Here is a 13,653-nt window from a genome sequence, read left to right as displayed (position 1 = left end):
GTTTTTTTAATTAATTTATTTTTAATGAGCGGCCCCCACCAAATCTACTAATCTACCGGAACTACTTCATATTTATCAGAAACGGACCATAACTCTGACCACGGGACTCGGGCAATCATTTAATACCTTTGCAACCACAACATTAATGGTACGTATTTCCTACAGAAAAGTTGTTGTTCTTTAGTTGCCCTACAATGCAATAGTTGTTTAGGGTTCTCAAACTTTTTCATGTCAAGGAAACCTAAATTAATGTGTATATGGCCGCGGACCCCCATCTGAAATGGTTTTGTGCCAGGGAGGGAAGAGAAGTTTTGCGTTAAAAAAAAAAGAAAATTATTCAACATTTTCCCCCCAAAAATGAGATTTACAAGCTCGCAGCGCAGCACCAAGTCACACGCTGTGAGCTTGTAGATCTGCTTTTTTAATGGATAAAGTGGTTAGTGGAAGCATCAGGGACTATATGGTGAATGCAGACTGCTACATACCCCCCCAGCAACACACGGGGCGGCTTGATGGAGTTACCGGCTTCTACCCTTGTCTACACTGTGTAGCATGTAAATACTCCAAGAAAATGAACACATTTAAAAGTGCAGTCACTAACAAACAATACACCATCAGACAATTTGTCAACTGTAGTTCTTCCAATGTAGTCTACATGATTTCCTGTAAATGTAATCTCCATGTAGGCACAACATCCAGACCAGTCCGCATTATAGAACACATGAGTGCCATCAGACGCAAGGACATTAAATCTCCTATTGCCAGACACTTTATGGAAGCCGGTCACTCTGTAGCAGATCTGTCATTCACAGTGATAGAACAAGTTAAAAAGTCAAGAAGATGTGGTGATTTAGACACAAAACTCTTACAAACTGAATCCAGATGGATTTTTCACTTGCAATCTGTTAACCCGGGTGGCATGAATGAAGACCTTTCCCTCCAATGCTACCTATAGGAACCCTGCATTTATCTTATTTTGTACTAATTTGTATACATTATTTAAAAAATCCTTAAATGTTACTAATGTTACTGTTTTAACAAATGTTTTTCAAAAATGTGTATCAAAAGAATGCTGGCATGACTGGACTGGATGCATAAACTGTTTATATAGTGAACTTCATGATTCAAATGTAACACAAATGTGTAATCCTGTTTTTTCTGTCTGCAATTGATTTGTCCACGCCCTACGGTAACCATGGTAATGACCTTGAGTAGTGATCCTCAGCACCTGAACTGAGGTGATCAAGCACCCTATAAAAGCAGTGTATTTGTCTGTGTCCCACCATTATAGCACTGACGAAGGTCCTGGGAGCACAGAAACGTTTGCTTTTTAATCCACTGAGCACATTATGGGCATCTAAAAATATAGAAAATGTTCTTTAAGTCTTGTCTAAGGAGTTTTTCCCTTAACCTCCATGCAGTGAGCGAGTCTCCTTCAGTCAGTTTACCTTTGGATAAAGCGGTTAAAATGATCGTGACGCTTTATTAACTCATTTTGCTGGGGACCCCCTGGTACCCCCCTAAGGACCCCACTTTGAGAACCACCGGTTTAGGGCCCCCGAACCTTTCAGGGGCGTTTCTAGGCACAGACAATCTAGGTCAGGTGGTTCACGGTTGCCTAGGGCGCTGTGCCTAAAGTGTGTCTGATCCATTCTGATAATTCTAGTTTCATTAACTATATAATACAAAAATAATCCAAATTGCTCCCAATCCGCTTGGACCCGTCATTGCAGCTTGAGTGTATATTCTTTCTCGAATGTTTATTTAGTAATGAAGAGGGATATAGGTTTAATAAACATTAATTTGGGAATATGCATCAAGAGAGCTTCAGAAAGCAGAAATCCATGTGTTTGTCTGCTCAGTCAATTTTTTATTCTAATTGTGTGCTTTATAAGCATGACAATACATTTGCATTTCTATTATTCCAATTGTCAAATGCCAACGGAAAAACAGGCCCATTTAGTTTTATTTGTACTTTTCTTACTCCTATCATGTACTCCATGTTCTATTCAATATTGCAGCATTGAATGTTATATTCGTTTTTTACACAAATCAGACAATGAATTATAAATACAATGAAACAATTTAATGTATCTATACATCGGTTTATTATCAGGCATCATGTTTAACACAAACACTTATGCATTCCTATATTTAAAAAAAAAAGTGAAAGGGCAAAAACTCTATCCGATATTCACTTAAATTAATTTACATGGTGTAATGACATCTTGAAACTAAATTATTCAGGGAAACTCCTGGTGGGGAAGGTAAAGAAACCTTCATTGGCCAAGTGAATTTGTAAATACAGTACTTTTAACGTGTCCCATGCATTTAAACTCACACAGTAAAATCCTCAGTGTACATTTTCGACCGGTCCATTTGTCCATAGATAAATGAACACTGGGGATTTTACTGTGTATCTTAATTAGAAGCAGTGGGCAGCTGTTGATTAGCACTTGGGGAGCAGTTAGGGGTTCAGCGTCTTGCTCAAGGACACTTTTGACACATTGACGGGATAATCTGGGATCGAACAGGGAACCTTTTGATTCCAGGACACCACGCTATCTCCTGGGCCACTGCCACCCTGGTGTAAAACTAAACCCAGTATACATGCATTTATACAGATTCTTGACTAAGTGCACCCTGAAATGTTATATTTTATATACAGTAGGGTGTCCTGTGGCTCTGCACCGTGTGAATAAATTATGAATACCATGTAACCCTCTACTTACACGGCTCTATTATAATCAGGCATGTTTTTATGTTCATGCGAACATAATGCATTACTGTTGCAAAGGTGAATGTCCCATTTTTTCAATGACCTATTGAATTCTGTATTATCACATATTCACATTGTGACCCAGCTCAGCTAGTTTTGTGCTGGATTAGTAAACGAAGGATTTGCTGAAAATGCTCAATCTAGACCCTGTGGCATCACAGAATTCCATAGGTCACCAGTTTTTGTGTAACACCATCACGGCTGTCTTTCAGACATCTAAAATTCCAGTAGGTGTGTGAGTGGTTCTGAGGAGGTCAGGACTATCTCCTGTTTCTGACCATAGGTCCCATGTTCTACGGTGATCCCCAGCGCTGATGTGGACGCATGCTTCTCCACTATGTTCTTGCAGGCAGAGACCAGCTTGGCGTACAGCTGAGCACCCCACCACATCGCACATGCCTTGTCGTACTGGAGCCGCTTTCTCTTGAGGAGCTGCTGTTCTCCGACCAGCGAGTCCTGTGGAATCAGCAGAACGCTGCCCGGGAGTTCTAGAACAGAAGACGGACGCTTCAAGGTGTTCCGGAACAACTTGGCTTTCATCAGAGTGTTGGCTGTTGAATGGAATATGATTTGACTTGTTAAGAACTTCTTTAGTACTACTGGTATTTATTTACGTTAGCTGTAACCACTCAATGAAATACAACAACTTCTGGGTCATTTATACGTCATCATATGCGGTTTCTTTTTATTTAAGTCAGCTTGGATTTTTTTTATTATCTTACCCATCTCTTTAACAATGTCCTCTGTGGCTCCCTGGAAGAAACACACATAGACCACCATTCCCTCTTGGATCTGAGGACAAAGGGTATAGGACACAGAAGACATGAAGTGGACATGAAAACGATTGAAGTTTGGCGCTCCTGTCTAGAGATTACAAACAGATTCTGAATGGACAGACTGACAGATGTCTAGACAGAGAGACACCAACCACATCAAATTCCATGAGTTGAAGTTTTAGTGATTGTATTGTATACCTCTGCCCACTGAGCCTCTGCTCCATCCACAGCCGGTTTCACCTTCACCCTTGCCTGAGTACAGTGCTGCACCATCACCCTGGCCTGCTGCACCTTAACCTCCCTTATAGGTTCTAGGTCAACTGGTTGGTCTCTACACAGACAAATGGACAGACACACAAAGATATGGATTATTTAATCTATTTAACAACCTTCAACATGACTTCCCTATTTTGGGCATGTCATTATTGGTGAAAATGGTCAGAAATCTTAAAGAATATGATATCTAAATATCAGATATTTTTTAACAATTATGAGTAGGGTTTAAGTGATTTCCCTGAATTCAAATGTGTACAATGATACAGAAAATATAGTATATATTAACACAATAAAGCTAAAGAATTTAGTTCTACTGTGGCTGTTTGTCTGTGGGTCTCTGTAGCAGCAAGGAATATGTGAAATATGAGAATACTAGTATAATAGAACAGCACAGTGGAATTTATAAATTAATTAAAGATTGTGTTGATGGTCTGCAATGTGTAGTGATATTGCTTTTGAGTAATGAGTAAAGAGTTTATAATGTTGTCAATTATTAAATAACTACTTTTTTAGTAATTGTATATTACCATATATACATAGCAGAGTGATATGTCATCAACAAAATGTAACAAGCTCCAGAGCTGCTGTACTGTGTATCAGCACTCATGGAATGCCTCTTGCCCTATCAAATTACTCGACCCAAATTCACTAACTGTTGTATACTTCTATATATTTACACACCTATTCTCCTCGGTTTTTAGCCTCTTGATGGTGTCTGTCCAGACAGACTTGGAGACGGTCCACGGTTTGGTTTTCTGGGACCCAGCTGATTCCAACACAGAACCAGACTTATTTCTCTTAGCTGGTGACTTTGTCTCTGGACCTTTTCTCTTCTTGGCCTGGGCCCCGCTGCTGACCTGGGTTTGAGTTTGTTTTGCTTTTGAGGTCTGGAGTTTAGCTTTTTGGGTACTGGCTTTTGGTTTAGATGCGCCGTTTCTCTTCTTCTGTGGTAGTGTTTGAGAGCTGCGTTTTGGGGTTGCCTGTGGCGGGGCTCTGGGCGTGAATTCAGCTTGAAGACTGGGTTGAGGTTGTATGTGGGCATGTATGTGGGCAGGGCTTTGATCCTGAGTTTCAGTCACGCTCACCTCCGTTTGGACCTCAGGTTGTGGCTGGGAGTTTGTCTCATACTCGGTTTGAGGATGGGTTATGAAGTGGAACTGGAGGGGTTGCTGATCAGGAGCGTCGCTCTGGTCCTGAGCCTGAACTTCACACTCACTTGTCTGCTCATGGATCGGGTCGGCTTGTGTCTGTATTTGAGTCTGGGAAATGATCTCGAAGTGGACTGGGCTCTGGGGCTCGGTGCCGCTTTGACTCTCAGATTCGTTCTCCTCGGTCTGGATTTGGGGCTGTGAGGGGCTGACAGGCTGCGTGGAGACTCTCCGAACCACCCAAATCAGAGAGCTGGGAGGAGTTGACGGGGAGGAGGGGGAAGGAGGTGCTTCGGTCTCGTCGGTGCAGTTGATGGTTGCGAGTTGGATGTCGGGTGTTTCTGTCTGGGAGGGAGTGGTGATGGTGGCGTCTTCGGACTGGGAAGGGGTGGAGCTTGGTGGTTGAGGCTGCATGGAGGTTTCTTGTGTGGAGGTGATAGAGATTTCAGGTTGGGAGGGGGAGGGCGCAGGGATATCTCCTGAAGTCTGCTCAGTCTGTTGGAGATAATAATAATAATACATCAAACTTAAGAGAGCTTTTGTTTTTTGACTGAATATTTTATTTAAAGGATCCCTGGCTAATGAGCCTTATATGCCTTATAGATTATATTTGCCCTATGTAACAAAAAAAATTAAATGAAAAACACCTTAAATATTTTATTTATTTTAGAAATAGTACGTCTTTCACTCAATAGGGACCGCTCCCGTCGCAAGTTGATGATGTCATTTGTCCATCTGTGGTCCAGCCCTATGGAATGTACTGTATGTGCTAATGAAAAACAACTTAATACTTTGTACGGTTAATATGAGCATCAAAGCAATATTTAATCAAAATATTTAAGGTGTTTTTAATTTTACATTTAGGGGCAATTATAATGCATTAAGGCATGTTTGGCTTATTAGCCAGGAATCCATTTAACAGTTTGCAATTTGTACAGACGTACAGTTTACAATGATTGTTAAAAGGATAACACAAAAAGCCCTGGTCAATTGTGTGTGTGTGTGTGTGTGTGTGTGTGTGTGTGTGTGTGTGTGTGTGTGTGTGTGTGTGTGTGTGTGCGTGTGCGTGTGGAAGGAGCAGAGAAACTGTCAAACCATTCTGCTCTTTGATTGGTGCTTTCTGACATCACCCTCCTCCTCCTCCTCCTCTTCCTCCTCATCATCGTCTTCTTCATAACTATCTTCGTCATCATCATCATCGTTGTTGTTGTCGTCGTCGTCGTCATCGTCGTCGTCGTCGTCATCATCATCATAGTCACTGTCCGGATGAAGAGAAAGGGAAATTGTGAGTATTCTTGATTAAATGTCTCAAGCGTCTTAACCACTTAAGCCCTATATTCATTGACCAAAGTCCCCCAGAGGTGTATGCTAGGCCTCCACCTCTTTTCCCTCTACACCAAATATCTTAGCCAATCTACAAGAGCTTGTAGATCTGCTAAATTTGTAGAATGTGTTGGCCCCCGAATAGGAATGCTAAGGTTCAAGTGGCTAAATAACTAGATCAATACACATACCCTCTCTGTTCTCCACCCATACTGTACCTGTTGGCAAGGGAGTCAGAAGGGATCTGTGGGGAACCCAGACTCTGTTTGGGGTCTTGTTGAGGTTCTATCTTCTTGACCTTTTTAGCAGAACATTGAGAACAGTTGTCGATCCAGCGGACCACATCTGGTCTCATTGTCTTCCAGAAACACCTGAAAAAACCACAACACTTTAGGGATTAAGTCCAAGCTGCCTCCATGGCGGAGGTTTGCAACTACTTAATCTACAACAGTTAGCGTTACCTCTCGTTGAGCAGGCGGATGCATTTATCAAGGTCAAGGTGGTTTAGTTCGTCATGGTAACTAACCAACGCCATCTCCACCTCCTCTCTGTTCCTCAGAACACGACGAACGCGATTTCCTCGAACAATATGCAGCTCATCATCTGGATGCAAGAACACATTATTATCACACGTCAGGAAAAAAATGAAACATCTGGTCTGTCCAACGAAATAAAACGGCACTTACAAGATATGACTAGTTTGAATTTTCATATCAACATGAGTTAAACGCAGCAATGCTACACTCCTCTAATAATTGATTCTGATTCTAATGCCTAAATAAAAACAATATTACAGTATCTGGTTGGACCACCAGGGTGCACCACGCTTCTACCATTCTTGATATTATTAAGACAGTAGTTCAATTATTTGCTCATTTAAGTTTGTTTCCATTAGATTTTCTTTGTACCTTTGATGATAAAGCTCTTGGCAAATCTTCGCAAGGTGTTTTTTTCCACACCGTTCAGTCCTGGAGGGTAGTGCCCTCTACGAAGGTAACGCTCCACCGCATCATACTTAGCAAAGAATATCTGCTCAAATAACAAAGGAAAATAAGGCAACAAAATGTCTTGTGGCATTTACTGTAGCTGTGCTTTAGCTGATAAATAGCTTCTCTGCAGCAGCTGATTAACAGGATTAAAACCTGTTAACTAGTAAACAACGGGTCAGTACCTGGTCTTGGGTCGTGACTGCTTCCAGTGGAGCCGGCTGGGTTGGGGTGATTCTGGCTTGGTTCTGCAGGAGCATGGTTACAGTCATTCCTGAGGTGTAAGTCTGTTTTGATCATGGCTTTATCTGTAAACTGATTACGGTATGTTGTCTGGTGCAACAGAGGAAGTTCATATATGCTGCAGTTCTGAAGTCATGCCTGCCTGGCATGGTTCTCTGAATTTGGTGCCTTGCGAATGAAGTAAGGACAGTTCTGACTCGAGTGGCTTATGAATGCTTTATGAATGTGACTTTCACAAATCAATTGTTTTTTGTTGTTGTTGTGCGCATATCATACTGGTACATTACAGACCTTATTGCCACTCTGTGGCTTTGAATCGGCATAATCTTCCCCTTTAGCTACTAGTCTACAGTCTCTCTCTCCAGCATGAAATTAATACAAATCTTAAATATATGAATAATAATCAGGTGTTGTCTCCTCACCACAGGGTCACTGTAGATGAACAGTGAGGGAACAGAATCTGGATGGAGGCAAACCTCTCCCTCGCTGCGGTCGAAGCAGTCCTCTGTAAAATGAGATGAACACACAGAGGACCAGAGACTAGGATGCCAGTGTGGTCGACCCAGGTTCCTCAGCCAGCGAGTCAACAGAGTAGGGTTGTCAACAGGAAACCTACAAATAAAACACAGGTCAGTGGGGAGGGGAGAAAAGGAAAAAAATGTGTAACTGCCAACTTGTCAAAATGTCAACTTTACGTGATACTAATACAAATATTTATAAAAAATTGAAATAAAAGAATATGAAAAATAAAAGACGTATGTTTGGGTCCAGATAACTTCTGATGAGCATTTACCATGAATTTTACAATGACAATAATAATATTGTCTAAATGTATTGCATACTAATTGACAGATTAATCACTAATCAAAATAATTTGTCTGTCAGGTGGAAACCGTTACTTTACCGTTAAAGATCTGCTACTTTTGATACTTTTGTGTGACTCTGTAGTATTACAAAAAAACACAAAAAGATAATAGGTTTCTGCCCGACAGCAACAAATTGTTTTGTGATGACGATGAGGATGTCCCATACTTGTGGAAGGTCATGCCCAGTCCTCTCTCTATGGGTCCAGAGTAGTTGGTACAGTTGTAGACGCTACATCTGAAACGTCTCTTCTTGGGTCTGTTGATGCAGGTGTCACAGGTGGAGACCCAGGTGGCCAGGTCTCGGCTCAGCGTGGCCCAGTAGAACTGCTTCACGATGGACCGATGACACATACCCTGACCCCGGTGACCCTGGTTGTCATGGAAATGACGCATGACCGCTATTACCTAGAAACAAACAAATGATACGATTGGTGCGTTTGTTAGATTGTTTTTCACATGTATTTTTATTACTTCTGATGGTTTTACAATTTTTTTTGTTTGTTTACTTTTCCATTTTTTATTCTTTGTAAAGCGTTATGTGGCTGATGAGATCACCATCATCATCCTCATCATCCTAACCAATCTTTCAAGGAACATTAATTTATACATGCTTGACTAAAACCTGTGCAAACATGAAGCAAGGTGTTGCTGTATAGAGAACACATCCCAGGATGAACAGATGATCAACAGTTTAAAAAGGAAATGTAATAACTGTACGATTGTACCTCATCTCTGCTGCGTAGGACTTTAACAGGAGGGGAGACCTTTGTGTACATCAACACTCCGTCTGAAACACAGATGATCAATTAACAGTCATTTTAAACTAGCTCTTTAATTAATCTTGGGTTAGGGATAGATAGATCTAATCGTTTCAATGTTAACTGATACCAGGTCAGTGATTGAACATCAACAACAATTAACAAGTGTGTGTGTGTGTGTGTGTGTGTGTGTGTGTGTGTGTGTGTGTGTGTGTGTGTGTGTGTGTGTGTGTGTGTTTCCTTACTGATCACACCAAAGCGCCTGGAAGCTCTTCTAAGGATAAAAGTATGACTCTTCGTTTGCTGAGGTATGATTCCGTGTTTCAGATACCTGTAAGTGACAACATGAGAATTAAAAAAAAAAGGTCCACATGATTTGATTTTTACTTATTGTGTTTTCGCCCCTTCTGGCTGTTGACCAGATATTGGTAATACTCGGTCTACTACCGCCAAGAGATGAATAACTTTTGGGTCAAAAGGTTCATGGTCATGACATAACTGATCATATCATAGTAGTATTGGTTTCAGCATTTTGAGTACTCAGTTACCTCTCTATGTTGTCGTACATAACGAAGCATGGTTCCGAGGTCTTCCTCAAGCCAGTCTGCTGCCCCAACTGCATGGTTCTGTTATTCTCTGGAGGAGGGAAGGCATACTGGTGTTCTGGAAGATCCATTCTGGGTTCAGGGCGTTCTGTGGTTTCTATGGTTTCTGCAGCATCCGAGGCAGCGATGAGTTCCTCCAGGGAGGAGATCTGGAGGGAGTCCTCCTCTGCAGCAATGGGCAGCTAGAAACAAACAACACAGACCATTATGGACTAATAGCAGCAGGTACTGTAACTAACATATTATCAATTAAATCTTTTCCTGAATGAGAATCTATCTACAAATTCACAAAATCTGTCTCTGTCTTCCTGACTGTATCTGACTGTCCGTCTGTCTGTCCTGGGCAAAACTCGGGCACCGTTTGACTGATCAACTTCACACTTTGCTTTGAACGAGTATCTTTCTCTTCTTCGACGTGGCTGAGGCATTGTTGTGTGAAGATGGGATACTGGCAGCAGCAGCTACTGAAGCCAAAATGCTGTGTTGCTTGCTGTGTAGCCTATGCGAGGAGTGAGAATGCATTTGCATTTGGGTATTGGTTCTCGACTTGCATCGTTACTGAGTAGGTATGAATCATTATTCTGACCTCAAATCACACAAAATTGTTTCACACCTTTTTATTGGTTTCACAAATTATCAAAACAGGAAAAGAGGGAGGCAGACTCTATTTGGTGTAGCACAATTATTTGTTTCTGGTTTTGAGAACAGAATTTGTCTATATTCATCCCAGCAGCAGACCACACAAATTACCCACTAGCCAGTCCTAACAGGCATGTACTGTATGTACCTCATCCTCCTGTAAAGTGGCAGCCACGATGGTTGGAACAGCGTCTGGTTTCAGAGTCACTTGACCCTCGGTGTCGACCAGAAAACAGGAAGCGTCAAAGTGTTTGGCGCAGAGACAGGACAGAGTACGCAAGGAGCCTTTGTCTCTCTGAGCCACAGAGAGCCATTTGTCCCGGAGCTCTGGGTCTTTGGGAAACCTGGTAGAGAGGCACACAGGCAAATTAACTTAATCTGAAGTGAAGGTTAACAAATTCTGAACAAGAAAAGCTGAAACTCAAAACTGAACAACTTCTGGGCAAAACAGAGGAACTAAAGACGTCTTAAATTCATTTGATACAAAAGAAAGTTAGTTAGTTAGCGTACCTGTAAAAGGTGACAGATTCTGGGTTGTTCCAGCTGTTGCTGTCACAGCAGTATGCCAGACACTGCTGTCTGTGAGGTCCGACTGTCTTATGTAGCTGAGCCCTCACCCGACACTGGGGACACTTCATCAACCAGCCCTTCACCGCCTCGGTGACACTACTCCAGAAGTACAGAGACTGGACAGGAAATCACACAGTCATTTACAACATAACGCACTCTTGACAATACAATGAGAGAAGTGTTTTTACCCGGTGAATTCATCTTTAATAAGGAGTACCTGAACCAAAAAAAGACTAATTGTCTTTTACACAAAATTCATTACAATTATGATAACCATTCTGGAAACCATTTGTCATATTTTGAATCTGAATTCCCTCAAAGGTTGAACTGATGTTTCATTGAAGTATTGTATTCTGGCTACTGCAGAAGTGTCAACATATATACATTTATTTATTTTTTCCACTCTTTTCTTTTTACCCCTGGGCACTGTGAGTGTTGTACGTGGTCTGTGTAGATTAGTGTAACCAGGTGGGATTGTGTAGCGGGTGGGAAGCAGTTTATGTAGGATGAATGTGGTGCTATGTACTGTCAAGGAATTATTTTTTTATAATGATAATAATAATAATCATAATAACATGAAATATTATTATTTGCCATTGTCTAGTAAGTGCACCAATACCTGTCACTATCCAGACAGATCATTATAATAATTATTATTATATTAATCATGAACCTCACCAATATCTGTTTGACCATCTTCTGTAGGCCGGCGTGGTCGTTGTCTTCATGGTAACGTGTCAGGATCTCTACCATCTCCTCTTCACTCCTGACCACTTTCAGGAGACGACCTTTAAATGACTTCCACAGTCGCTTATCTGACAGACAGACAGACAGACAGACAGACAGACAGACAGAGGTCACGGCATTTCAAAGCAAAATCCAACTATGTAGCTCACACACTTCAAAATAACCTTTATCAATGTAATGTCAATAATTTCTAATGAATTAAACCCTATATAGTTCAATGACCAGGGTCCCCCAGGGCTCTATCCTTGTACCCCAATTTTAACCTCTACCTCAAATATTGTCACTGAAAGATCTACAAGCTCATAGATCTGCCATGTTCCCCTATTATGACATGCCCAGAAAAGGAACGGTAGGGTTCATGTGGTCAAATGATAAAGAAATGATGAGGACATAAAAGCCAGGGCTTCATTGTCTTACATACCTTTATAAATGAACTGTTTGCTGGCTCTCTTGACGACATGCCTGGCCGCCTTTGTATCAACCTCAGGAGGGAAGGTTCCTGTGCGGACATACTGCTCTACCCGATCCAGGAAGTCAAACCCTGGCATCTAGACATGCAAAAAAGGGAAAACAGATTAATAGAGCAAGAGGGTCAGAGAGATGTGCCAAAAACAATCAGCATTGCTGAGTGCATATAATCTAATGTAGCACAGGAATTCACAAACTTTTCCAATGCCAAGGACCCCCATAGTCTCTGTTGCAACCCCTAGCTTGTAGATCTGCTATTTTCATATTATATTTAAAACATTATATTTAATTTTTCATTTCCATGTCCATTGACTCCATTCCACTAACCCGACCCCTGGCGTCCCCCACTTTGACAACCTGTGATCTGAGCACAATGCACATATCAAAAATGATACATCGACCATATAATATGAGTAGGACACATTTTTAAGATTATTCCTATAAAGTATATCGTGCAATTCAGCAGGATTGGCAAATACGACAGCAAAAAGGAAAATGTACTACTTAAACCCCATTGTGGTTGAGCGGAGTCCCTCAGAGCTCTATTCCAGTGTATTTTCTATTTTCTGTTATTTTGGGGAAAGCTTTTGCAAAATAGCATTTCGACAAGGCAAGGCGTTGTAAGCTTGTCGATCAGCTATTTTCTGCGAAGGCTTTCCCCAATATGGATGCTGGGGGTTAAGTGGTTAAAATAACTATATTTTTTAATATTAACAAATAGATTTATTTCATAAACGAGCAAACACAAAACGTTTAATTTGTTAAGCTGTCTTGAATTGATAAAGTGGCTATCACCTAGGCCTGTTACAATATTACATAATAGTCTATCACAATTATTTGAGATAATCGCAATTATTTTGCATAATCGTTATAATAGTCAAAAAAAATTAAGCAGAAATAGCAGATCTACAAGCTTACAACGCACGCATTGTAAGCTTGTAGATCTGCTATTTCCCCTATTTTTTGTATAAAATTATTAAATATGTCAGTCAAATATTTGTATATTTTAAGTTATTTGTCATTATATATATGTTATATGCCCAGTGGATGTTTTTTATTACAAAGCCTAAGAGGCAAACAGAAAATATATTTTGATTCATATGTTCCAATGGTCAATGCCAAAAACACAATTAAATCGTTAAGCGCAATTATTTGTATGACAATTAATCGTCAACTTAATCGTGACAGCCCTACATCCACCTCTATAACCTAAATAACGTCACCCGACAGTCGGGAGACAAAAACTGGTGAAACACCGATAGCATTTATCTAACAGCCACTCCGTCGCTAGCGTCGTTATTCAAAGAGGATTTTGTTCAAAAACCACAAACCTTGCAAATAGTCAGTCGTGCCGTATGTTAATTTGAATATTATTCACCCTAACCAATGAATAAGATAACTAATTGATACCTAAAAGGAACGTCGCGGTTATAACAAAAGTTGTGAAAGCTGTTGCAAAGCCTAACCCC

At 40.8% G+C, this 13,653-nt stretch overlaps 1 protein-coding gene across 1 annotated transcript; it reads right to left on the bottom strand.

Annotated features, from left to right (window-relative positions):
* Positions 1 to 2,095: 2,095 nt before the first annotated feature.
* Positions 2,096 to 13,653, bottom strand: LOC311036388 (uncharacterized protein). The gene is made up of 19 exons (XM_084045034.1): positions 13,516 to 13,653; positions 12,138 to 12,264; positions 11,648 to 11,784; positions 10,910 to 11,085; positions 10,548 to 10,743; positions 9,704 to 9,942; positions 9,401 to 9,486; positions 9,123 to 9,184; positions 8,564 to 8,802; positions 7,954 to 8,143; positions 7,474 to 7,536; positions 7,211 to 7,331; positions 6,764 to 6,905; positions 6,521 to 6,673; positions 6,075 to 6,237; positions 4,513 to 5,474; positions 3,754 to 3,886; positions 3,502 to 3,571; positions 2,096 to 3,330 (listed from the first exon to the last, which is right to left on the bottom strand). The coding sequence occupies exons 2-19, from the start codon at positions 12,262 to 12,264 to the stop codon at positions 2,996 to 2,998; spliced, it is 3,594 nt and encodes a 1,197-aa protein (XP_083901160.1). The 5' UTR covers positions 13,516 to 13,653; the 3' UTR covers positions 2,096 to 2,995.

Source organism: Gymnoscopelus microlampas (genome assembly GCF_963454915.1).
Source record: "Gymnoscopelus microlampas genome assembly, chromosome: 20".
NCBI lineage: Eukaryota > Metazoa > Chordata > Actinopteri > Myctophiformes > Myctophidae > Gymnoscopelus > Gymnoscopelus microlampas.
Note: the sequence above shows the minus strand (reverse complement) of the source record. Positions and strands in the feature narration are given on the sequence as shown.

Excerpts from the sequence above, each read along its gene's own strand:
- LOC311036388 (XM_084045034.1), bottom strand. The coding sequence starts at position 12,264 with ATGCCAGGGTTTGACTTCCTGGATCGGGTAGAGCAGTATGTCCGCACA. Across the intron at positions 6,674-6,763 it reads ATCCGCCTGCTCAACGAGAG|GTGTTTCTGGAAGACAATGA; the intron begins GTAACGCTAACT and ends TGGTTTTTTCAG. Across the intron at positions 3,572-3,753 it reads CAGAGGCTCAGTGGGCAGAG|ATCCAAGAGGGAATGGTGGT; the intron begins GTATACAATACA and ends CTTTGTCCTCAG.